General features: G+C 35.1%; 3 protein-coding genes across 7 annotated transcripts in view; 1 reads left to right on the forward strand and 2 right to left on the reverse strand.

Annotated features, from left to right (window-relative positions):
• Window positions 1-11,726, forward strand: part of LOC100252361 (phosphatidylinositol-3-phosphatase myotubularin-1) — a 46,980-nt gene extending 35,254 nt beyond the window's left edge. Inside the window, exons 19-20 of one of the 2 annotated variants that reach the window (XM_010660387.3) lie at window positions 4,158-4,437; window positions 10,798-11,726. In XM_010660387.3, the coding sequence (XP_010658689.1) occupies window positions 4,158-4,437; window positions 10,798-11,301 (784 nt within the window). In that variant the 3' untranslated portion in view covers window positions 11,302-11,726. Of the gene's footprint in view, window positions 1-2,624; window positions 2,950-4,157; window positions 4,438-10,797 lie in introns of those variants that run through there. The other variant, XM_059741469.1, reaches the window with a different exon arrangement.
• Window positions 11,727-13,235: 1,509 nt separating this feature from the next.
• On the reverse strand, window positions 13,236-19,444 carry LOC100257493 (eukaryotic translation initiation factor 2 subunit gamma). Of its 4 annotated transcripts, none has more exons than XM_002271204.5 (9): window positions 19,361-19,444; window positions 17,850-17,984; window positions 17,628-17,689; window positions 16,741-16,853; window positions 16,557-16,659; window positions 15,291-15,518; window positions 14,980-15,198; window positions 14,080-14,340; window positions 13,236-13,757 (listed from the first exon to the last, which is right to left on the reverse strand). In XM_002271204.5, exons 2-9 carry the CDS (start codon window positions 17,953-17,955, stop codon window positions 13,455-13,457), a joined length of 1,395 nt encoding a protein of 464 aa, XP_002271240.1. In that variant the 5' UTR covers window positions 17,956-17,984; window positions 19,361-19,444; the 3' UTR covers window positions 13,236-13,454. The 4 variants fall into 4 exon arrangements, with proteins under 4 accessions (XP_002271240.1, XP_010658690.1, XP_010658692.1 ...); XM_010660388.3 differs by having other exon boundaries at window positions 17,850-18,042; window positions 19,361-19,425; XM_010660390.3 differs by having other exon boundaries at window positions 19,276-19,417.
• A 3,650-nt stretch (window positions 19,445-23,094) lies between these two features.
• On the reverse strand, window positions 23,095-25,628 carry LOC100262621 (uncharacterized). The gene is made up of 3 exons (XM_010660391.3): window positions 25,436-25,628; window positions 23,652-23,760; window positions 23,095-23,566 (listed from the first exon to the last, which is right to left on the reverse strand). The coding sequence occupies exons 2-3, from the start codon at window positions 23,743-23,745 to the stop codon at window positions 23,421-23,423; spliced, it is 240 nt and encodes a 79-aa protein (XP_010658693.1). The 5' UTR covers window positions 23,746-23,760; window positions 25,436-25,628; the 3' UTR covers window positions 23,095-23,420.
• Between the last annotated feature and the right edge of the window lie 642 nt (window positions 25,629-26,270).

Here is a 26,270-nt window from a genome sequence, read left to right on the forward strand (position 1 = left end):
ATGTGCGTGGAGCAAATGACAGCTCCAAAAGGAAATTAATAAAGGTTCTCATAAGAAATCAAAAGGTGGATTTATTTTGTCTTTAGGAGATGAAAATTCATGCAATGACTGATGGTGTGGTGAGGAGTTTGGGCACTGGGAGATTTTTAGAATGGGGGACTTTGGATGCTTCTGGCTCAGTGGGAAGAATTTTGATTTGTTGGGATAAAAGGACATTGGAAGTACTATATTTGGAGGTGGGTTAATATTCAATCTCTTGTAGGTTTAGGAATGTGGAAGATGGGTTTGTCTGGATATTCACAGGAGTATATGGACCGTTCACTAGAGAGGAAAGGGAATGTTTGTGGGAAGTGCTAGGGGTGATCAGAGGAATTTGGGAAGACCCTTGGTGTTTAGGGGGTGATTTCAATATCATTTTATTTCAAAGGGAAAGGAGTAGGCAAGGGAGGTTAACAACAACGATGAGAAGATTTGCTTATATAGTTGATGAGTTAGGGCTAGTAGATTTACCTATGCAAGGGGGATTGTTCACTTGGAACGGGGGACAGAATAATCAGTCTTGGGCTAGATTGGACAGATTTTTAGTGACTTAAAATTGGCTTGATCAGTTTAACGGAGTCCTTCAGAGCAGGCTGCCTAGACCTACCTCAGATCATTTCCCTATTTTGCTAGAGGGTGGTGGTTTAAGAAGAGGACCTTCCCCTTTCATATTTGAAAATATGTGGCTTAAAGTAGAAGGATTCAAGGATCTCTTACGGAGCTAGTGGCAGGGGACTGTTGTAAGAGGCAGTGCTAGTTTTAAACTGGCTGCAAAGCTGACGGAGGTAAAACAAAAAATCAGATCTTGGAATAGGGATGTTTTTGGGAGGCTAGAATTTAATAAAAAAATCAGCTCTTCAACATGTAGAGTTTTGGGATTTGGTGGAAAGTGAGAGGAGTCTGTCAGAAGAGGAAACATAGACAAAAAAGGAAGCAAACGAAAATTATAAGAAGTGGGTATTATTGGAAGAAACTCATTGGAGACAACTTTCAAGGGAAATATGGTTAAAGGAAGGGGATAGGAACACAAGATTTTTTCACTGTATGGCAAATGCCCACCATAGAAATAACTCTTTGGATAAAATTAAGATAAATGGGGTGTGGTTGACAGAGGAGCAAGATGTGAGGGAAGGGGTAGCTAACGCCTTTCATCAGTTGTTATCAGAAAGTTCAGAATGGAAAGCTGATATTAAGGGGCTGCAACTCGATCACCTAAGTCTCCAAGAAGCTGAGAGTTTGGAACTACCTTTCTCTGAGGAAGAAGTCCGATTTGCTTTGATGGAAATGAATGGAAATAAAGCCTCAGGCCCAGATGGCTTCACAGTGGCATTTTGGCAATCATGTTGGGACTTTGTGAAGGAGAAGGTCATGGAAATGCTTAAGGAATTTTATGAACAAAGTTCCTTTATCAAAAGCCTAAATACCACTTTTTTGGTGCTAATCCCAAAGAAAGGAGGGGTTGAGGATCTTAGGGATTTTAGACCTATAAGCTTGTTAGGGGGATGGTATAAATTGTTGGCTAAGGTGTTGGCAAAGAGGATTAAGAAAGTGATAGGAAAAGTGGTTTCCTTGGATCAAAATGCTTTTGTGATGGGTAGACAGATCTTGGATGCATCACTAATAGCAAACAAGGTGATTGATTCCTGGCAAAAAAGAAAAAAGAAAGGGCTAATCTGTAAACTGGATATTGAAAAAGCTTATGACAACATTAATTGACATTTCTTAATGAAGGTTGTGCAAAAGATGGGTTTTGGGTCAAAGTGGATGGGATATATGTAGAGATGCATATCAACAACTAAGTTTTCCGTCTTGGTAAATGGGGTGCCGACAGGGTTTTTTTCGAGCTCCAAGGGACTGCGACAAGGAGACCCTTTATCTTCTTACATCTTTGTTATGGGAATGGAAGTGCTGAGTGTTCTCATAAAGAGGGTTGTTGATGGGGGCTTTCTCTCAAGGTGCAAAATATGGGGGAGGGGAAGGACGGAAATGAATATATCTCATTTGTTATTTGTTGACGATACAGTTGTTTTTTGTGAGGCAAAGAAAGAGCATTTAACTTATTTGAGTTGGACATTGTTTTGGTTTGAAGCTGCGTCAAGCTTAAGAATCAACTTGGCTAAAAGTGAAATCCTTCTAGTTGGTGAGGTGGAAGAGGTTGAGGAACTGGCAGTGGAGTTAGGGTGTAGGGTGGGGTCTTTGCCCTCAACTTACTTGGGACTGCCTTTAGGGGCTCCTCATAAATAACTTTCTATGTGGGATGGGGTGGAAGAGAGAGTGCACAGGAGACTAGCACTTTGGAAAAGACAATATATTTCCAAAGGTGGAAGAATCACTCTCATAAAGAGCACGATGGTTAGTATGCCCATCTACCAGATGTCTCTATTTCGAATGCCCAAGGTAGTAGCAAGAAGACTAGAAAAATTATAAAGAGATTTTCTATGGGGAGGGGGAAACTTGGAGAGGAAAGCCCACTTAGTTAAATGGGAGGTGGTGTGTGCGGATAAGGAGAAGGGTGGGCTAGGCATAAGGAAGCTAGCACTTTTGAATAAGGCCTTGCTTGGCAGATGGATATGGAGATTTGCCTTTGAAAAGGAAAACCTTTGGAAGAAGGTGATTTTGGTGAAGTATGGGCAAGAAGGCCTTGGTTGGAGGACAAATGAGGCTAATGGGACGTTTGGAGTGGGGGTTTGGAAGGAGATTTTGAAGGAAACAAATTGGTGTTGGGAAAATATAGAGTTCACAGTTGGTAATGGTACTAAAATTAGATTTTGGACTGATCATTGGTGTGGCCTTGCAGCGTTGTCCCAAAGTTTTCCCCAATTATATGCTTTGGTTGTCCATAGGAATGCAACGGTGGATGAAGTTTGGGATCCGAATTTTGGACAGGGAGGATGAAATCTAAGATTCATTAGAGCATTTAATGATTGGGAGCTAGATTTGGTAGGAGACTTGTTAATCGTTTTGAGGGGCTACAAGCTAACTTTGGAGGAGGATTCAATTACTTGGAAGGGTGGGAGAAATGGAAAGTTTGGTGTTAAGGAAGCGTATAGATTGCTGATTACACCTAATGACATTTCTTTCCCGAAGAATTGCATTTGGGTGGCTCGAGTCCCAACCAAAGTTGCTTTTTTTGCTTGGGAGGCTACTTGGGGGAAGGTTCTTACCCTAAATAGACTCCAAAAAAGAGGGTGGCAGTTCCCAAATCGTTGCTATTTGTGTGGCTGTGAAGAAGAAACTGTAAATCATATACTTTTACACTGTAAAGTGGTCAGAGTTCTTTGAGAGATTGTCTTTGTCTTGTTTGGCATTCAGTGGGTTTTCCCATCAACAGTAAAAGAGGTGTTAATTAGCTGGAGGGACCCTTTTGTGGGCAAAAAAAAGAAAAAGATTTGGAAATCCATTTCGTTGTGTATTTTTTGGACGGTTAAGAAGGAAATGAATAGATTAGCTTTTGGGGGGGTTCTTTAGCAGTACAGAAACTCAAAAATTCTTTTGTATGTAACTTGTGGAGTTGGGCTAGATTGTATATTGGAGAGGAGTCCTCTTCACTTATAGGTTTTTTGGAGTGGTTGGCATCCACTAAAGGGCTGGTGAGGTTTTTTGTTTCAAATCTTGCTCTTAGAGGTTTAGACTTCCTTGTATACATTCTATATGCTTTGTGGTTGTTTGCCTTTTGATAATATACTTCATGTTATTTATTAAAAAAAAAAAATATTGGATGATGATGTAATAAGAGAAGGCACTTTCATTTTCAATTTTGAAAGATCTCTTGCAATAATTAATTATTTTTTTTATAACATGTAAAAATCAAGCACTTAAAGTTTAAACTTTTAAGTAATTAATCAATCCTTCCTATGTCCCAGCAAAACAACGTAAACTTTCTGTTTTAATTTTTATTTTTATTTTTATTTTTTTTCTGTTCAATCAAAATTCGAAATTTAGATTATGAACCATTTGGATGAATGAATGATTAACCAAATTTATTGTGTCTTCCAGGCAGTAAGTAAAAAGATTATGAAAAATGCAAGAATAGAGTTGAACTCTTTACCAATGAATAATGATTTATCATGAAACTGTTTGGGGTAATTTTGTTCTGATTCCATATTTTATATGGTCAGTGAAAAGGAAAGGCTGCAATGTGGTGTTTCCGACGCTTGTGGATGCATGTGGAAGTATTTGGCTGATTTGCGTGCTTCTGAGGGAAAGTATCATGTTCACTATAACCTCTTTTTTGATCCAAATAGACATGGAAGTGCAATATTACCTCCTGCGGCAGCTCTAGCACCAACTCTGTGGCCCCAATTTCATCTTCGGTGGGCTTGTCCTTCTGAGGATCAAGCTGGGGAACTTGAAGCCGAGTGCAGGAAAATGGCCGAGAAGTTCTCTGAACTGAAAAAGGTAACAGATCTTTAGTCTGTTTTCTGTTTACCAAACTTCATCTCAAATCATAAACCACACCTACCCCTTCGTGGGGGGCCTAACCCAATCAACCCAAAACCATTAAAAGGGAAAGGAAGTCACTCTTTGTATTCTGGACTTGATGATATGCTGGAAAATTTGAATTTAAAACTGAGTGGTTTTGCCCTTTCTGTTTGTGAACTATGTTCTGCCTCAACTTCATCATCAGGGATCTTGGTTGTTCACCTTGTTGTCAGGATGCACTGAAATTTTACTTCCTGAGCCAATATAGGATGCACTGACATTTGGCTGTATTTGACATTAGAGTGTGAAATTAATGAGCCTACTATGAAATTCAATTTAACATTTTTATAATATCTATAATCATGGTTGAAATATTGGTAAACATAGACATATCGGTACATCTTGGTTGTTCACCTTGTTGTCAGGTCCTGATTTGTGCATTATCAAACTAGGTATGTCTGATGCCACCCCAAATCTTGATATGTGATCCAGAGCCATCTCTAATTCCTTCCTCACTAATATATAAACCAATAATGTGTCATAGTGTGTTTGTTAATACATTACTAACATCATCTACGCTTTGAATTATCTGAAAAGGGTTGATCATCAAATGACATGTCGAGTAGATTGCATTTAAAACTCACAACTGAAAAAAATAACTAAAAAGGAAAAACTTGCTTTAGATTAATTAAAATGCTCAAATAATTTTAAGAGGTGTTTAGTAAATCAACTCTTGATATAACTTAATAACTTAATTTAAGTCATTAAATAGATTAATTATGTTTGGTAAAATAATTTAATAAGTCAAAGTAGTTAACTTATTCTTAATCTCAATTTATTTTTTTGCCTTATTTGCCGATATCTAGTAAGAGTGTATTTTATAACCGTAATTCCATGCCTACTAATTTTTTATAATAAATATTTTGTGGGTCTCTATAAAAGAAGAAGAATTGGAAGGTAAATAGAATACATTTCTTCCTTGATTTCAATATGTACATCTCCACATACAACTATTCCTAGACCAAAAAATGGAAACTTTCCTAACCTAATTCTATCAAATCCCCTAGATTACGAGATTGTCTTGATTCTCTCCTTAATTACAAAAATACACAGCTATAATATTTCCTAATTACATTCTTCCACACTTCCCCTCAAGCTAGTGAATATATGTTTTTCATTCCCAGCTTGGATACAATTGCTTGAAACGTTGTACTACTTAAACCTTTGGTGAGTGAATCTACAAGTTGGCGGTCAGTCTGTCTATCTATATGTGCTTCGTTCGATCATGTTGTATTGGATTGTGTGCAATATTGATTGCAGATTTTTTGTTGTAGTAAAATCTTATTGGGCCATTCCATTGAATCTTCAAATCTTCCAAAATGATCTTCAACCATAGTAGTTCACACTCCTTGAGCCATTGTGAGAAATTCTACTTCTGCACTAGACCTTAGCACCAAACTTTGTTTCTTACTTCTCCATTTTTTTTTATAGGTAATTTCTTACTTCTCCATGTTACGGAATTCCCACCAAGAAAGGTGCAATACCTAGTGGTTGATTTTCTATCAACCATAGATCCAATATAATTTGCATCTGTGTATGCTTCAAGTACCAGTAGTGAGTTTTGTTTAAATAATATGCCCTTTCCTGGAGACCCGTTAAGGTACGGTAGCACTCGGTTAGCAGCTTGTAGATGAACCTCTTTTGGATTGTGTATGAATTGGCTAATCATACTCACAATATACGTTATATCCGGTCTTGTGTGAGAGAGATAAATGAGCCTTTCTACCAAACATTGATACATCTCTCTATCTACTGCAACATCTTCCTCAACTCCTTCAAGTTTATGATTAGGATCTATTGGTGTGTTTGCTGGTTTATACGCCAACTTTCCCATTTCTTTGAGAAGGTTCGTTACACATTTTTACTGAGAAATAAAAATTCTCTGCTTAGAATGAACAACTTTAACTCTTTAATCTCAAACTCCTTGGTTAAGCATTGCCTCAAAGTTTGTATCTTCTTTTCATCATTTCCCGTCACAATGATGTCGTCTACATATACCAGAAGAGTTGTAACTCTCCCTAAATTTGAATGTTTGATGAACAACGTATGATCTCTCTGACTTTGTTTGTATCCCATGTTTTTCATCACTTTGGCAAACATTCCAAATCACGCCCTTAGAGATGTTTTAGCCCATATAGTGTTTTCTTAAGTTTACATACTTTTTTAGCTGCTAGGTCACTTCCAAATCCAGGAGAAACTTTCATATAAATTTCTCCTTCCAAGTCTCCATGAAGAAATGCATTTTTAACGATGAACTGTTGTAGATCCTAGTTATAGTTTGTTTTCAATGACAACAAAACTCCGACTGTGTTCATCTTGGCAACTGGGGCAAATGTCTCTAGATAATCCACGCCATATATCTGAGTATATCCTTTAGCCACCAATCTCGCCTTGTACCTCTCTAATGTCCCATCTACTCTATACTTAACAATATAGACCCACTTACATCTCATTGGTCTTTTTCCTACAGGCAAATCTACCAACTCTCAAATGTTTTTTTTTTTCTAGGGCCTCCATTTTTGCATTCATGGCTTGTTTCCAATTTTCATTAGATAAACTCTCGGATAGAGTGGTAGGAATATGAATATTGTTTAAACTTGTAAGAAAACTCTTATAGGATGGAGATAATTTTTCAAATGACACAACATGGGAAAGTGGATATAAGGGGCGTTTTCCCTTGTTCCCTTCTTGGTGGCAATAGGGAGGTTTTGGTTTATAGGTTTTTTAGACTGAAGTTTTGACTTGGTTTGTAAGAGAGGATGAAAGATTGTTACCTTATTTCCAAAAGTCGGTTCGGATTCTTGGACTTGTATAAGTCAAGGAACTATAGCTTTCTTCCTTGAGTATACTTTGTCGGTCATTCGATTCTTAGGAGCAGACTCAATGGGTGACAACTCAAGTTTAGAGATAGGCTCAATGGGTGACAACTCATGTTTAGAAATAGGCTCAATGCATGACGACTTAGGTTCAAGGGAGGGTACATATACAGAATTAGAGACTTTAGGAGGGTCAACGAGAAAGAGATAAATGAAATAGAAATCCCGATCTTTGTCTTCCTTGATGGAATTCTCCCTTTGAAGATAAGTAGCGGGAAAATAGGATTCACTTTCATTGAAAGTAACATCCGCGGAGACAAACTTTTTGGTTGGTGAATGGTAACACTTATATCCCTTTTGAGTCGAGGAATATCCTACAAAAATATATTTGATTGCTCTTGGGTCCAATTTTCCTCTGTTTGAACCATGAACATTCACAAATGACACACCCAAATATCTTAGGAGTAAGATGGCTTGTGGTTCTCATATTAGGATAAAATGATGAGAGAATTTCCATGAGACTTTTGAAACCTAAGACTCTAGAAGGTGATTGGTTTATGAGATGTGTGATAGTTAGGACAACTTCCCCCTAATAAGATTTAGGCACATGTTTTTGGAACAAAAAAGCTTGTGTTGTATCAACGAGGTGACCATTTTTCCTCTCAGCAACTCCATTTTGTTGTGGGGTATTTACACACAATGACTCATGAATTATACCTTTCATAATGAAAGTATGGAGTTAGGACTTAATTGAAATAATCTTTGGTATTGTTAGATCAAAACTCTTAAGCGTGACACCAAACTGGTTTTTTATCATGTTATGAGAATTTGGGAGAACAATACTCACATCAGATTTGTGTTTAAGTAAAAAGATCCAAGAGACCCTAGAACAATCATCGATGAAAGACACAAACTAGCATGCCCTAGATATATTTGGGATAGGGGAAGGACCCCAAATATCACTATGAATTAAATGGAAAGGCTTTGAACTTCTTTTATTACTAGTTGAAAAGGTTGACTGCTTATGTTTGGCTAGTTCACATGCTTCACAATAAAAGCTCTCAACATCTAATTGCCTAAACAAAGAAGGAAACAAGATCTTAAAAGTTCTAAACAATGGATGTCCAAGCCTACAATGATGACGCTAAATTTTTTCTTTAAAAAAGGTGGTGCTTAGAAAGAAGAGATACAAATGATTTGTTTGGTGTCTCAAGGTAGTATAGCTTGTTCCGTTTCTTAGCAAGTCCAATCATCTTCCCTAAATGTTGGTCCTAAAATACACAATGAGTAGGGTAAAAAATCACATTGCAACCTAAATCTTGTGTAAGTTTTTGTATAGAGATAGATTAGTAGACAACTTAAGAACGTGAAGCACATTTCTAAGTATGAGTGTAGGACTAATTTGGATATCTCCTACACCAGTAACGGTGGTTAATGAACCATCGGTTGTGGCTATTTTCTTATTGCTTGGACAAGGGTTATAGTTGTTAAATTGGTATGATGAATGAGTCATGTAATCTGTGGCACCTGAATCTATAACCTATGAGTTGACAAAGGTTTCATCTGAGACTTTTTATCCAATGGGAATAGGAGACTTACTTGAAAGTGCCAATGAGTAGGTACTTGAAGATTTCTCAAGATTTCCCAATAAAATTCTTAGTTTTCAATCTCCTCCCAATTGAATCCGCTTGATTTCAAGGATCATTCCTTAATTGGTTGAACAGGAGACAAGTGTGCTTGTCCAATATTCTTCTGCTGCCCTCCACTGTAATTGGTTGTCATTCTTTCAAATTGAGAAGTGGTTTTTGATTTGGACCAAAAAAAAGGTTTTTACTTCTTACTTTACTATAAGGCTTTAAATAGCCAAACCTAAACACTTGTGTTGGAGTTGTTGTTGGCAATAAGAGGTGTTGTTGCAAGGTGAGGCAAAGTCAACGGCAATGATGAGAGGTGATGGCAATGGGGACGACATAACTGAGAAAGGCAAAAGCAAAGGATGACGCACAGTGGAGGAGAATGATGTTGAGATGATGACGAGGCACGAGGATAGCAACGACGGCGCAATGGTGAGGGGTCCTTTTTGCAATCTTTATAGGTTATGCAAGCTGTGTCGAAGATGGCCTGAAGACAATTACGACATGATCTAGGTTTGTGAAGGCCACCCGTAGAGGCTTATGCTGGCGACAACGTGGGAAAGCAGCCACAACAGCGTAACGAAGGTCTGGCTCTCTCGGCGATCATATAGTAGTGACATCGAACCACGATTTTCAATGATATCAACAACATGGGAATGACTTGTAGTCACTAGGTCTTCTGTTGCGCACGTAAGGTGTTAACAATCTTGGTTTGTAGTGAGGGTGAGGGCTCTGTTTCTTGATCAGTGATGACAATGGTGGATCTTTGCCGGTGTAAGGAGATTGAGAGCGATGGGGCGACCTTAGTGGGGCGACGATGGGGCGAGGTAGAGATGAGGGTAGCGACACTGAAGACTTGTGTTCGCTACGACACACTTGCTATTGTAGAAAGGGCACGATTCAAACAAAAAGAAGCCTTTAAAGGTCGACAATGAAGGTCAACACTAAACTCAGCAATGAAGGCCAAAGAAAATTCCTTCTCCTAGATTCACGAGCCTAGGGCTTTAGTACCATGTAGAAGAAAAAGAAGAATTGGAAGGTAAATAGAATAAATTTCTTCCTTGATTTCAATCTATACATCTCCACATATTTATACAAATATTCCTAGACTAAAAAACAGGAACTTTCCTAACCTGATTCTATCAAATCCCCTAGATTACGAGATTGTCTTGATTCTCTCCTTAATTACAAAAATACACAACTATAATGTTTCCTAATTACATTTTTCCATGGTTTCTTATATAACAATACACAAACAAATTTATTGCTTAAAACTAATGAAAATAAATATAAGTTAAAATAGGATAAATATTAGTTAAAAATAATGAGGGTAAATATATGAATTTAATGATTTAGAATAAATTTAAAATTAATTTAAGCAAACAATTTTAGTAATTAAAATAAAAATCAAAGAATAAGTTTTAAGTTGACAAATTCATAATAATTTGACTTAAAGTCGATTTAAGTCGTTTTGTAATAAGCATTAAATTTTACCAAATACCCTCTTAGTCTTGTCTCATTGACGGTGTAGAGAGGTTTCTCATTTAACAAACATCACGATCATGCAATATTGCATCCAAATGAGCTGCTCAGTCATGATTGTAAAAACTAGTGAAATTTAAGGCAAAATTTTTAAGGTGAATGTGCTTGGCTTAGAAGATCATGTGTTATACTTATATCTATCCATCTATATATGTTGCATTGCAGTGATGGAGTGTTAGTGATAGTTGTTGTTCCTCTATAAAAAAAAATGATAGTTTTTGTATTATGAATGTTTTAAAACATTGTTGCTTAATGCGTTTCTGGATTTTAACTGTTTCTTACAGGAAAAAGAGGTGGCAGAAAGGAAAGCTAAAGAAATCACTACTACCATTGAGTCACTATCAGCAGAGTTAAGAAAGGAGAAGCAACTCAGTAGCTCAGCCATGAACTTGGCCAAGAGGGCCAGCAAGGAAAGTGCAGCCATAAAGCGAGCAGTTGAGTCATTGGGATGCAAGGTTCACTTTTCAGACAGTGGATATTTGGTCGACATTGAAAGGAATCCACAGAAGTCTATGCATTCCCCATCAAGAAGAGAAGCGGATGGTAGTGTGCAACATGATGAGAAATCAGATCTTTCTGTTTCTATATCAGTTGCAGCTGAGGATGCTATTTGTAGCAATCCACTTAGTCGGGTGTGTGAAACTCTATGCCCATTGCACACCCGAGAGGGAGGATGCAGGTGGCCAGATGCTGGTTGTGCACAGTTTGGAAGCCAGTTTGTGGGTCTGAAGGCTAACTTTGATGCATTTGATCGTCTTTCAATTTTTGACGGTTATTTTGAATCTTGATGAAACCTTTCTGGGGTTTTAGGTTGTCATTATATTCAGTTGAGGATCTTTCCAAAGGGAGGGAATCAAATGGGGTATAGATTTAAAAAATTTTGTTGGAGAGAAGAGATTCAAAGAGAGATTCAAACTCTGAATGGAATGAAACATAATAGAGCGATCATTAAAGTGGTCTATAGCCATCATATGAGGGTGGGTATGAGGACCGTTTGCACAGGCAGAGCAGACAATTAATAGCGGGTTTATCTGAGATTAGTTTAGACAATTGATGAAGACTGAGAACCAAAGCTCTATTATATCCTATGTAACTCTAATACATTATCTTGTAAGCCTAGCTTCTTCTTCATTTCCCCATTCATCTCAGTGTAGGCCTAGTTTGTATACAGATTTTAGTTCAAATCAATAAATTGTTCTCTATTATATGTTAATTGCCAAATTGTATGACTGATTTTTGAGGTTTATTTAATTATTTTCTCCTTTTAGTCATTGGTAGTGCCCCTAGCAGGCTTCACATATAAATATCAATGCATGTAGCACCAAATTTAAAATCAACACATAGCATCAAAGCATATGAAAGTTGATGTCATGCAGCAGACCAAACCAAGTTAACATGAGAATGGGAATATGAGATTGTATGGATTGGAGCACCATCTCTACTTATAATGAGAGCAAAATCCATCTTGGAATTGATTCGAGATTACTACAGCCCACCAACACGCACATTTATGCGTTTCTTGAAGCTTTTTTCTATCTCCCACTTCCTTGGGTTGATGGTTGCCTGATGATTGGGGGGTTCTATCAGCATCACTTTCATATTTCACTTTCCGGAGTTCAATTTTTCCTTGCCTTGATGGGTCAAGAATTCTTGTGATTTTGGTCGATGGTTATAGACTTGGATGATGGCCAGGCACAACCTGTTGGATCCGTGGCTCACGCTCATCAATGTTGGAGGGTTCTTTTTTGCCATAAAAGAAAGATAAATTTCGTGTTTCTATAGAAGTGGAGGTTATTTTCTAAATCATTATTATTTTGTTCCTTTTAATTGAATAATTTAAATAAAATTTAATAAATCAAGATATTTTGATATTTTATTTTAACAATTCATTTAATATTAGAGGCATTTTTGTGCCAGATAATTAATACGTCATTTCCTCTCCTTGCACCGGCCCCCAAGAGACTTTTGTCAGGGGAATGAGAAAAATTTTATATTATAGTTAAGGTAATTTATGATATCTATTATTATTATTATTATTAAAAATTAAATAATTTTAAATATTAATTATGAAAATGTATCAAATTAAGCAATCATAGTACTAGAACATTTTAAAAAAGGTTTAGATTTTATTAAAAATATATATAAAAAAAACATTTACAGAAAAATTTTCAAACAAATAAAAAAATAGAAAGAAAAATTACTAAAAATTTTCAATAATTTTAATCATTTTGTTATGAAAACCTTAAAATTACCTGAACATAAAATTCAAACAAGTCAAGTTCCATGAAGAACAAAAGCAGCCATAGCGAAAAGCAATAACCTGATAAGATTCCACCATAGTAGATAGATGTTCTGTCGTCATCCCTGCGCTCATTATCAGGAATGCTGGATGTATCACAATTTGCAAGCTTTGAGCCATCCTTGGAAGCAATTACCTAAATCCAATCCTGAGATTTCTGTTTTTTCAAGTATTATCTTTGTCACTTTGTCATGTACAACAGATACCTGAAAAACACCAAACTTGTCATGCAATCAAGCGATGCACCATGTAGATGAGATTCAAGCCAAGGCGTCCTTTCATGCCACAGCTATTCCAACTAGTAGGATAAAATTAGTCACACTGGCCTCTGAATTCCAATTCTCTCAAGTACAACATATATACGAAGTTCCTCCGAAAATCATAATTTTCCATTGTTAAAAAGAGAACAGGTAGCCAAGTGCATTGACAAACCAACAAAACTTGCATATAGTCAAAATTTCAAGAAAACTCTTGAATCATTCGATTGTAAAAGACCACATTTCTTCTTACTAGACCTTTAATATACCACGGGAAGGAAAACAAACACCCCGGTACAGACCTTTAAAAAGGAAAAAAGGTGATGAAAGGGCTGTATTGCTTGTCTTTTCTGCTGCTTCTGTTTTACTTGTTGGTTGAGTTCACTCAAATGGGGTTGGCTGGGATATCAAGAGTGGTTCCAGCTTGAATTTGGCCCCATCCAATCAGACGCCAATGCTTCTCAACTCTCCGACTGAGTGCAATCTTCTCCCCTCTGCTGGTGCACACAGGAGATGTCAGTTGCAACTTTGCCAAATCATTCCTAACAGCAAGGACACGCGCACCAGTGGACATGGACCCAATATTCAACATGAGGATCTCCCCTTTAGTTAGTTTTGAAACCTTTCCCTGCTTTTCTGTGCCCTTAGCCCTTACACCAATAAGCCGTCTCAGAAGGAAGAAATTTACCTGTGGAATAGGAGAAAAGAATGTTCAATATTGAATGGGTGCTTGATAGTACGAGGATGTAAGTATTCGATTTTCTTTTCCACAACATTTGAAGAAGCAAAATGAGGTCTTTGGTTAGCATTTGCAAGGTATATTTCTTGGTAGCTAGTGACTAAAATTGATACAAGCACATAAAAGCAAGAAAGCAAGAACAAAAAAAGAAAACTTCCAAAATACCACCTCAACTATATAGAAGAAACAAAATTGCTTTTATGTACGACATTATCTGCGCGTATAGGAATAGATACGGAGTTTAATCAGTCTTTCAGGTTTAGTTGGTTACCTCTAGTTCAACAAAAACATCAGGGAGTGACCCAACCTCCCCAAGAACTTGCCCCACCAGTCGATCAGCACGTGTTAAAGTGGGGTCCATGGTTGTACCAACTCCAATGAGACCTCCTGGAACAGCAAATTGCAGCTCATTTTGTTCAGCATACAATGAGACTATCCTAGAATATATTGGTGTGCATTTGATGTTCCCGTTCTCATCTTTAACAACAATTCCAGGACGAACCTCAATAAACTGATTTACTTTCAAAACACCCTGCCAAGAACAAAATGTCAAATGTGGTATTTGCAAATAAAAGATATTTGAGATGCCTAACTCCTAAAGTCTGATATTTCCAGAAAGTAACAGCTGCTTTTATTGAAGTTAGCTTATTATCACTATCCAGGCTACTTGAAATCCATCTCCAACTACATGAATTTGATTTTTCATAGATTTGCAAATAATTAAGGAGTTGTAGCCAACAGTGAGAAGAATGGAAATCACAAGCACAATAAAGGGCTTGCAAAACATGTCTAATATAGGGTTCCTTTCTAAGAATTTCTTTTTTTTTTTTTTTTTTTGCTTTCAGCTGGAATGCACTCTTCCAGTTTACAGTTTAGAATTGTGACAAATACACCTCTGAACATCATTTGGGTGCCCATTCTTCCACCCGAAGTGCACAAAGAAACCAGATTGGATGGCCCAAGGCATTCTCTTAGAAAGAAAAAACTTCTTCCGGCTCATTTCAGTTCAAAACAAAACATAATAAAGGATTATAACCTTATAATGAATGCAACAAGCATCCCAGATCTCTTATGTGGAAGCAGATCAAGCATTTTGCACCAACAGCATCAATGTGAAGCCTTTACATAGTTCTTACTACCAAACCTCTGAAATAATAAATGAGAAACATACCCTGAGAATGCTTCCACCAGCAACACCACCTCTTATCTCATCAACCTCAAACCCAGGCTTGTTGACATCAAATGACCGAATAACAATCATATTTGGTGGTGAAGTAAAGTCCCTCTCTGGAATGGGGATCTTTTTCACGATATACTCACACACAACATCAATATTATACTTCAGTTGCGCAGAAATTGGTACTACAGGTGCACCATCTGCAACAGTTCCCTGGTAGAGAGTAAGTTCAGCAATACAATTCATCAGTGTAAATTGGTAAGCCATAACATATGCTTTCATTTAATGTGATCTAAGAGAATCACCTGAATAAATTTCTGAATTGCTTCATGCTGGTTGATGGCTACATTTTCTTGAATGAGATCAACTTTATTTTGAAGGATTATAATATGCTGAAGACGCATTATTTCAACAGCAGCCAGATGCTCAGCAGTTTGCGGCTGTGGACAGCTTTCGTTGGCAGCTATAAGAAGTAATGCCCCATCCATAATTGCTGCTCCATTAAGCATTGTAGCCATGAGAATATCATGACCCTAGATTGAAAAATGAAAAAGAAAAACATAAAAAACTTTACTGGACTCTCAACCAGGCATATAAGCCTGGACATCCAGAACCTTAAAGTCAAGTCTTTAGTCCAATGATGCAATAACACTGCATAACAGCCTACAAAAATAGCAAACAGGGAAATAAAAGACCATCAACCGAGGTGGACTTAACAGAAACTGCAACTACTACATAAAACCAATACCATGTCATCCAGGAATAAGTAAGCTCCAAAATTTACCAGGCATATATGGTACTTTCAACATCATGCAATCACTGAACAAATCTCCAATAAACGATGTAGTGATTTATTGCTGTGTATGCTTCACAAATTGAATCTTTGTATTTTTTGTTCTTCTAAAATACAAAATGACAGAGATCCAACCAACATCAATGAGTTTGGTATCATACCATCATCAGAAGCTTCCATAACTTTCTTAATCTCTTTTTCAACTCTCAAAATGTGGCCACTGATTCTTAATTTAAGTATCTGTATAGAACAAAACTTCAAATTTGAAATATCCACCTAAAGGAACAATTTAGGTCCACAACCCTTGTTCTTTAGAATTGCCTACAGAGAGAATATGTTAACCCGACCAGCTATGCAAATAATCTGATGGGTTTGAATCTGTTCAGTAAAGAAACAGCCTTCAAGCCACAAATTTGACACTGGTTAAGACTGTACAGAATGCAATATACATAATACTTGCACATGGAATGCGAATCTTTTTTAAAGGATGAAAAAAGTTAAGATAATTATTTTTTAAGGGACGAAAAACCTTTTCTGATAAGTGAATTTTCTGCCTTTGGTATATGGACTCAAAGCTAGAACTTCCCCAGTTCCCACCCCAACCCTTGCCACCAGAGTGAGGCCTCAGGGGCTTTACTAGAGGAGGAAAAACTTGCACAACTGAAAATCAAGTACAACGATAACAAAATTATTGGTGTGATTTGGTACACATCCTAGTGCATAATACATATTTTACAAAAGATAACATTTTCTAGATATTAGCATTTTAAAACCTTACCGGGCAATCTACAAAAGATACATGTCGCAGCAACTTCATCCTGCAGTTTTCAAAACCAGGCACATCACAGAGTGGACTATCTTCCTTTCCACTTCCATAGGCCCTGCAACAACATTTTGAATATAACAATGAAAAGACTGAAATTAATGTAAAAAATAGATGTATCAATTAAATATCAACCTACTTGTAGCACATGGGACGAGGGCACCGTTCATCTTCACATTTGTATATCTTTGCATTTGCATATCCAAGTTTGATAGTAATATTTCGCTCCAGCTCATTTTTAAAACGAACAGTCTGTAGATAAACAAATCATAAAGGGCCACCTTTCAGATCTAAGCATATAGATATTCTTAACAAAATAACTAGAGGATGACTATGGTCCACTGTCTCCTAAGTCAATGCTTTCTTCCCCTATGAAAACCCAGCAGTAAGGAATAAATTTCCATACCCTAGGAAGTTTAGCTAGCCAAAGCAGGGAGAGAAGGCAATGCTTTCTACCAACAATCAACCACTCATCCAAAGTCCCCACCCACTTCACTTTCAACCCAAATAGAACTTTATAAGTTAAAAGGACCTCATTAAAACATGATTTTTTTTATCCAAAATATAGGGGAGGTCCCATTTTCAAACACCTTATTTGAGAGGAGGCATCCCTCTTGTCAGACTCAGAAGCCATCCAATTTAGTGGTCATCCGAAATGTATATTGCAAGCATATTTACCTCCCTATTGTATCAATATTTTCTATACACTTCCTTCTACTGATTCAATTCAATTTAGGTATCCAAATCAATTTGTTGGTATCAAATTGTCTTATTTTATTTTATTTTATTTTTTCTCATCTGTTTATCAAGTCTAATCCAACAAGAGCAATGATGACAAAAGGAGCTTACACCCCTCCTTTGGGTTGCTTCTACATTGGTAGACAACCATATTAGACTCAACATTCAACTAAGAAAACTAGCAAAAGAATGTGACAGTACAAATTTATACTCAAGGCTTCTAAAGAAATGAAAACTAATAACAAGCAGTATTAAATATTCAAATGCAAACAAGAAGCAAAATATAACCTGAACACCAGATATGGCTTTTACAACTGTGGACTTCCCATGTGCCACATGCCCAACTGTGCCTGAAAAGATAAAATCAACCGAAATTATGAGCTTCAATCAAAGATTAGGATTGCCAGCTCACCACCACCTAGATATTGGAAATATATATCCTTAAAGTAAGTATGATGAGTGATGACTAATCTGTGTTAAGGTAGTTCACGCATTCTGCAAGCTAATTACCAATATTTATAGTAGCCTGACGAGAAATAACTTCGGGCGAGAGCGGATGTAGTGTTGTCACATCCAGCTTGCTCAAATCCTGCTCCATCAACCCTCTTCGAGACATTTTGCCTGCTCTTGGGGGATTTTGCACTCCTTGAGAAAAAAATAAGTTTTATTTGCAAGATTCAACTAGATAGGATCTGATATCAACCTACATTTAATTAAAGAAATGAAAACTGTATTATCTACTAAAATATCCAACGACTGTAATTTAAGAGAAACGTACATGCATTATAGCATTTAAAATTTTATTTTAAGACACAAATTCCAATCCTTTTGCATCATAATATAAGTAAATCCAAACTTCCGAATTGAACACCTCAGCATAACCTTTCTTCCCAATTTCACTACCTCCGCATAAAGCAATTTATTTCATTAAGACCATAAATTGCTTTGTCTTCCAAATAAATGATGAAATTTTAGGATTTTATAATTCATTGTTCACTTATTTGAAAGATTCAACAAGATAGGCATCATGGAATCAACTAGCAATTACTTAAAGGAGAAAAAAATTAAAACCAACATCGCATGTTAAAGAATTAGTTCACTCTGCATATCTAGCGTCCAAAATCTGTACTTTGAATTGCTAATTCCAATCACCTTATAATATAATATAAGTATATCCAAACCCATGAATTCAACTTCTCAGGATAACCCTCCCCACAATTTATTTCCATGAAACTGTAAATTGCTTTTTTTCGTGGACAAATAATGAAAATTTGGAGTTCATTTCAGTTAACCTACACAACACTATGACAAAGAGTTCTACTGAATATAAGTGCATCAAACTCATACTCAACAAAGAGTTACCTTCTAAAATAATAATCATTCTAATTTTAAAAAAAATATACAAATATCCAGAAGCCAAATTAAAATCACAAATTCCAATCACTTTACATTATAATGCAAATAAATTCAAACTCATCAGTTCAACATCTCAGCATAAATTTTTTCCCTTGATATCACTTATCACTACAAAAAGAAAGCTTATTTCACTTGAACTGTAAATTGCATTTTTTTTAATCCAAATAAATAATGAAATTTTCAATGTTAAATTACACTGAAACTACATAGTTCTAAACATATAGTGCTGTTAAATCCAGTGGGCATTGAAGTAGCATCAAGTTACTTCCGAAAACCCTAATCATTCAAATATCTATACAGCATTCAAATTCGAACCCCAAAATTAAAATCACAAACCCCTATCACTTTACATCATAATATAAAGTAAACCACAAACCCATAGACTATAAAACTTCCAGCAATAGCATTCCTATGTTATAAAGCCCTAGGAGTGATATCCGACCTCTGCTTGGTTACCAAAAAAATGTAAAAATAAATAAATAAATAAATAAATAAAATAAAACCACATTTTGCATCTAACCTGGAAGTATTTTCTCACAATCCAAACAATTGTATTTAACCTAGAAGTCGATTGATTGAACTGGGAATGGAGATTGGAGCAGTACCTTGAATTCAGAGACGATCGAAACGCAGCGTTTGGAGGAAAATGAATGAATGAATTTGCGTAGATTTGGATCAGGTGCAAAAGCAATCCATAAAAGTGATGATGGGGTGGGCCTAGGCCGGCCCAATTTTTAAACTATTGGGCTGTAAGTGGGCTGATTTCTAATACGTCATAAGTCTCTGTATCTAATTTTGCAACTTGGATAATTTGGTCTCCATGAAAGCAAACTCAAGTTAAACCTAAGATTAACTGGTTTTAAATATTTTCAGTCTATGATCAATTCAAGCAAGTTTTAAGTTGGTTTCGGATTTCATAAATTTAAGAAATTACTTAATTTTCAATCCATGATCAATTTAATCAGGTTTAAGTTGGTTTCAAGTTTCTATATTTGTTAAATAATTTATTTTTAAAATTTATATATTTATATTAAAATTTTAAATTAATTAATTTTACCTCAAAATGATTTGATTAATATTGTATCAAATTTACATTATTTTATTTACAAAGCCGATACCTTCATTTCAACATCTTTATTATTCTCTGTCTATATATAAAATATTTTTATAATATTACATTTATATTTCAAAAAACTTAGACCCTATTTGACAACTATTTTTTAAAATAGTTTCAAAAAATAGTTTTTGAAAACTGTTCTATAATGTTTTGTAGAATAAAAGTTTACTTTGAAACTTGAAATGTTTTTAATTTGTTTTTAATATTTTTAAATATGTTTTAAAAATAATTTTATATCCAATGCTTAATTTTTAATCATTCTACATGCTTGTATAATTATTTTCTAAAACAACCATCAGAAAATAAGTAAAAATAACAAAAAGTATTTTAAAAATGTTCTCTAAAAAACATTTTATTTTCTGTTCTTAAGAACAAAAAATGGCTTCTAATTACCAAACATGTTTTCTTATTTTTTTAATTTTAGAGAATAGAAAATTATTCTACAAAATGGTTACCAAATAGGCCCTTAATCACCTTTATTACCCTTATCATCTTAAGTATAAAATAATTATATAATATTAGCTTCTTTTTTTTGTTTAATAGGTGTAGTTAGATGACAACTATTTTTTAAAACATTTTCAAAAAATAGTTTTTGATAATAGTTTTTGAAAACTGTCCTATAATGATTTGTAGAATAAAAGTTTACTTTGATATTTGAAATGCTTTTAATCTGTTTTTAATATTTTTTAATATATTTTAAAAATAATTTTTATATCCAATGTTTTATTTTTAATCATTCTACATCTTGTATAATTATTTTCTAAAACAACCAGAAAACAAGTAAAAATAACAAAAAACAATTAAAAAATGTTCTCTAAAAAATATTTTATTTTTTGTTCTTAAGAACAGAAGATAGCTTCTGTTTACCAAAGGTGCTTTCTTGTTTTTTTATTTTTTATTTTTTTTATTCTAGAGAATAAAAAAGTGTTTTAAAAAATAGTTACCAAATAGACCCTTAATCACCTTTATTACTCTTATCATCTTGATTATAAAATAATTATATAATATTAGCTTCTTTTTTTTGTTCAATAGGTGTAGTTAGATGGTTTTTGTAAGGGTTTTTTTTTCCTTTTTTTTTTTTTTTTTTGCCTTTGTGTTTGCAAACAAATTCTAGAAAAAAAAAATTAATTAAAATAATTTGAAATGAAATAAATTGAATTTCAATTATTTCATCATGTTTGGTATGATAAGGAATTGAACTAAAACCAATTCTTTTGCTTGGTAGTGTAACAGTGATGGAAAAGAAATGATTTGTTTTATTACTTTAACCCTACTTCAATTTGTAAATTAGAAATAATTTAATTATTAATAATTGTACCTAAAGATAAACTAAAAAATAAATTTAATGATAAAAATATACAAATTGATTATGAAAAAAATTAATTAAGAGTATGATTTTATTTAAAAATTGAATAAATAATAATTAAGCTTTTATGAGGTGATCACCTCATCTCACCTGTTACTCTCTCTCACTGCACTATTAACTAAACCACACACGAATAGAGAAAAATAAAAAATTCATAGAGTGTCTCAACACTTAACAATCTACTAATCAATGAGGTACACGGAATGGATAATCCTCATGTTATGGTAATTGATTGTGACTGTCTTATGGCAAGTCAGAAATACATTCCTGTATCCGAGTGTCTTTGCTAATAGTGGGGCTTCTTTCCAGTATGCATAACCAAGTACATGGTATAGTACCCATAATTGATGCCACACTTTCACCAGCCTTGGGACACCCCAGAATGGGGCACAGGCATGCTTAAAGACACTTGAGATTGGAAAATCTGCATTACCCACTTTCTTAGACTGCCAGTTCAGCTAAGAATTGATTCCCAAACCCCCCATTCCAAAGGTGAAATAGGATCCAATCCGCTTCTTCGAACCTCTCCTTGGACATATCTTGATCTAGCGTCTTCATGATCTCTTCCATCCTCTTACCCAGCTTAAAATGAAAAGCCAAGTGAGATCTAAAGGCGGAAAGAAGCTGCATACCTGATTTTGTTACTCAAAACCAGATCTACAACTTGGAGAGTGCCAACCTCTTGGATTGAGCCTAGCCTTTCTCCTGCATCTAAAAGCATGATTCTTGTTGAGCTATTTTGAACCTAGAGATGTTTTCTCGAATATGTTGGATCAATTTTGAATCAAAAGATCCTTCCAATGTGTCGAAGAGGAAAAAGGGAAGGAAGAACTTCTGCAGCAATTGAGTATCACTCTGGCGTTTCCTCTTTGATATACAAGATCAAAGAAGGGTAGCCAGAGAGAGAGATGGGTGGGTTGTGAGTAAAAATGAACCCCAATTTGGGACTATTTAAAGAGCATCCAAGGCCACCTGCTTTCACTACGATCCTAGGACACGGGCCCTGATACAAGAACTTTTACCTATCCTATCCTGCCAGTTTCACATATTCCCCTTTGATATCTTCACTCCAAGGCTCTAGACCTCACTGAGATTAAGGTGCAAAGGTGTTAGTCATACATCAAATCATCCCTATGAATTCTTTTTATTAATATTTAGGTGAAAATTTGATGTTCTAAAGTTAAAGTAAAGAAACGTTTACTTGAGCGAGTTCAATGAATAAATCATTTTGCTTTTGATGGTATCATACCAAACTAAGTGGCTTTAACCATTTAAGCTAAAACCATGCACCAAACTAATGTGACCTATCTATATTTTGTTCTGGGGTGATTACTGATGTGTACTACTCCATCTTGTTCAAATGATATTAATGAGCAATACTTCATTCCCATTCCCCACCAGCAAAAGAAAAAGGCAGGAGAAATTGATTCCTTCCCCAATAATGTAATACCCTACTAAAGAAAAAGAAGAGATTTGATTCCTCAGAAAAGAGTAAATAATAAAAGAAGAATAAGAAATAAGGGAAAGAAGTTTTCTGGTTTTTCTGTTCTCGGTTTGATGCTTTGCTTGGAGGAGTCAAAAGTTGAAAATGAAAGTAAAGAAAGCTAAAGCCTTCACCATCTTGGGGTTGGCTTCAAGTTCAGACTTCCCCCTAATTGACCAACCCATTTGGTATTGAAACTTAGCCCCTGGTCAGAGCTTACTAATGTTTATATCACTACAGTTCAGCCACTATGGTCCACTACGTCCCCTGTAAAATCTGCCTCCAGAAAATCAAGAAGCACCAGGGCCTCATCTAACACAGCAATGCCACCAAAATTTTATGCAGCACAATTATCCAAAGAGTACAGCCGCAATCAATCGTAGTTGTAGTGGGATCAACTCAATAATAATGTATTATTCAGTTAGAAACGCCCATGTTTTATTTCAGAAGTGAATTCATCTAGTCGAAATTCCTAATAGGAAAATTTGAATCCATGCATCAAATAACAGACCAAAAACAAAAATGAGCATTTTCCAAAGAATTGCTACAGCAATGGTTATTCAACCCTGATGAGGTGAAATTGGGATTGTGGGAAAATTATGGGCATTGCTTGCAGGTTGGTTCCTCCTAGGAAGATGAGGCTTCACAAGTCCAAAGATCAAAAACAAAATGAACAACTAATGTGCTGAGCATGCACCTTCAAGATCGAGAATGGTCCTTGATAATGAAATTCTGGCGACTGATAGGGTTCAATGCAACAGGAGGCCCTGCAGTTCGAGGCCAAGCATTGGCCCTCTTATCAGTTTCTTCCCACCATTCCTCTGAAACAGTTTTGGTAGTTGTACCTGGTTAAAAAATCAATTACACAATCAGACCACAAAAACATTTTAAGTTGCAAATAAAAACTTCAAGAAAATTACCAAAACTCACCTCCAAATAGCTTGCCATCAGAAACAGAATGGTCGCATATATATGCGACTGCAAAGGATGCAGCAACAGAGCCAATGATGTACTTGGAAGCCATGTTTAAACTGTGACACTAAAGGAAATACAGGCAATGAAAAATAAATGTGTACCAAAATGTTGATCCATTTTTTTAATAAGAAACAAAGCAATTTATTAAGAATAAAAGATCAACATAGGGAAGGAGAAAATATGTTTCAAGCAAGAAATCCCAAACCTTAATTCAACCCAAGAATAATCCAGATTAATGGTCCAAGATAGGACAAAATAACAACAAATTAGCAGGGTTGTGAAATTATACTCTTTGCACTTGCATAATAAGGACTAAATAACATTGGAGTTATAACAAATGGAAAACTGAACAATTGATCAGACCAGCTTCAGCTATGAAATAATTTTTAAAAAGTAAAAGAAAAGATATGGAAGAGCAGAAGGCCGCAAAAATATGACTTAGCTAAGAATGCACAAGCACTGGTTCCAACAAAGGATATGTTGTTTTGTTGGTATGGATGTTCCATGGTAAAAGACTTTGAGTTCAGAAGCATAGGTTCAACAAAGCTAGCTAACAAATGGACCTTAGTCCAAGCAAAGCAAGTCCACATATCTAAAAAAATTCTTTCTAGAATTAAATAAATTTCCACTAAATAAAAACATCACCATGATCCTTTCACACCCCATTTAATAATAGAGTAATATTGGGGAATTTCTTTCGAAAAAAATAAAAAAAAAAGGAATACGAATTCATGTTTGGCTCTACACATAACAGAAACAAACAATATTGGCTCGACAAAAACATTAAGACAACAAGTGGTAACCCCACTGCCACTGACCTTGCTAGCGATCTAGTATGGAACATGAAGAACCTTCCCATCATGGGAGGGTGAGGTAGCATATTCCCAACCACATTTGTTGAATTGCCATGCAATAGACATACAAGACAGTATTTGCAGCCAGATTGTGAATCATAGATAGCGAGATGATACCGAAATCATCATTGTATTGCCTAGCAATGCACATACAAGACTGTATTTGCAGCCAAATTGTGAAGCGTGGATTGTGAGATGATAGCCAAAATCATCATTGTATGCAACAAAATGCCCAGCTGTTCCCTCCACAACCACTACCACACCACTTGAGCTCCCATACCACACCAGCATTAAAATCCCAGACAGCAGTATCAAATATCAGTTTTTACATATTTTTAAGGAATGAAAGCACGTTTCCAATATATATATATATATATATATATAAGGCTCCTACTACAGCACTGAAGAGGTATCTATCGAAAAGTGCAATCAATCGGGTTGATTCACGTGTGTATTTAGATCCCCTTGCTTTATAGCTTTATACTTTGATTCCATTGCTTTATACTTTATGACATTAAAACTCAATTCAGCCAATTCAAATAAATTAAATTTGGGTGGTCAGCCAAGTGTGCAGGCCCCAGTTTTCTCAGACCCCAAACAAAGAAAAAATCCCAAAAATTCATCACCTTTCTATTCCTTGTCCACCATTTTCCAAGCAACAAAACAGATCACTAATCCCTCAATCAAATCACCAAAAGAAAGAAAAAAAAAAAGGAAAATCTAAATCAAGCGATGAAACCGAACCAAACGGTGCAGGAATGAAGGAAAACCTGGAATTGATGAATTCAAGAAATGACCAATCACAAATCAAAAAAGCCTAAAAACAAGTAGATAAATAAACATATGAAGAACATCAAAGCTCTGGAAAGAATCAAAGAAACTCACATTCGTGAGCAGATTTGGGGAGGCTGTGATCTGTAGGGGCTGGGACTTTGTCAGCGTCTATTTATAGGGTGGTTTTCTCCAGGGAATTTGGAATCCAGTGTATGTGCCAGATGTAGGTTTGGTGAATGATTAATAGTCTTGCAACACGTGTACTACATGGGTTGGTGTAGTCCCTTCATGGTAAGGGATCTAATTAATTAGAATTTTTTTATTAACATTCTTAATATGTACCCCAAATTTAAATATTTATAATTTTTTTTTAAAATTTTCAATTCAATTTGTTTCTTCTTTTTCCTCTTAATTTCTTTTCTACCAAACACATCAATTAAGTAGTTTCTAATATTCATTGCAATTTCTTTCCAATGATGCTTGCAAATTACTAGTCATTAATGAGGCAAAATAATAGATCCCTTTCATTTCTTTTGTTAAGAAAAAATATATATATAATTTTTTTTAATATTTTATGAAATATAATAGAAAAAAATTCAAACAAAAATATTCTATAAATAAATTAATAATAAATTTATATTCATGTATTTTTCAATAATATTCATATATATTAAAAGATTAAAAATAAAGATTTTATTCCAAATTTATGATTCTCAATTGTTTACATGGTATTAATACTTATTATCATATTGTTTTTAGGTATCATTTATAATAGATAATTTTTTTTTTGTTACGTAATATTAATATTTATTATCTTGTATTTTTAATAATAAATTTATATTCTTATATTTTTGAAAGGCTTAAAATAGGTAGGTTCTATTTAAATTTATTACTTTTATTTATTTATGTAATATTAATAATTATTTGATATAAAATGGATTAATAA

Source organism: Vitis vinifera, chromosome 13, assembly GCF_030704535.1.
Source record: "Vitis vinifera cultivar Pinot Noir 40024 chromosome 13, ASM3070453v1".
Classification (NCBI taxonomy): domain Eukaryota; kingdom Viridiplantae; phylum Streptophyta; class Magnoliopsida; order Vitales; family Vitaceae; genus Vitis; species Vitis vinifera.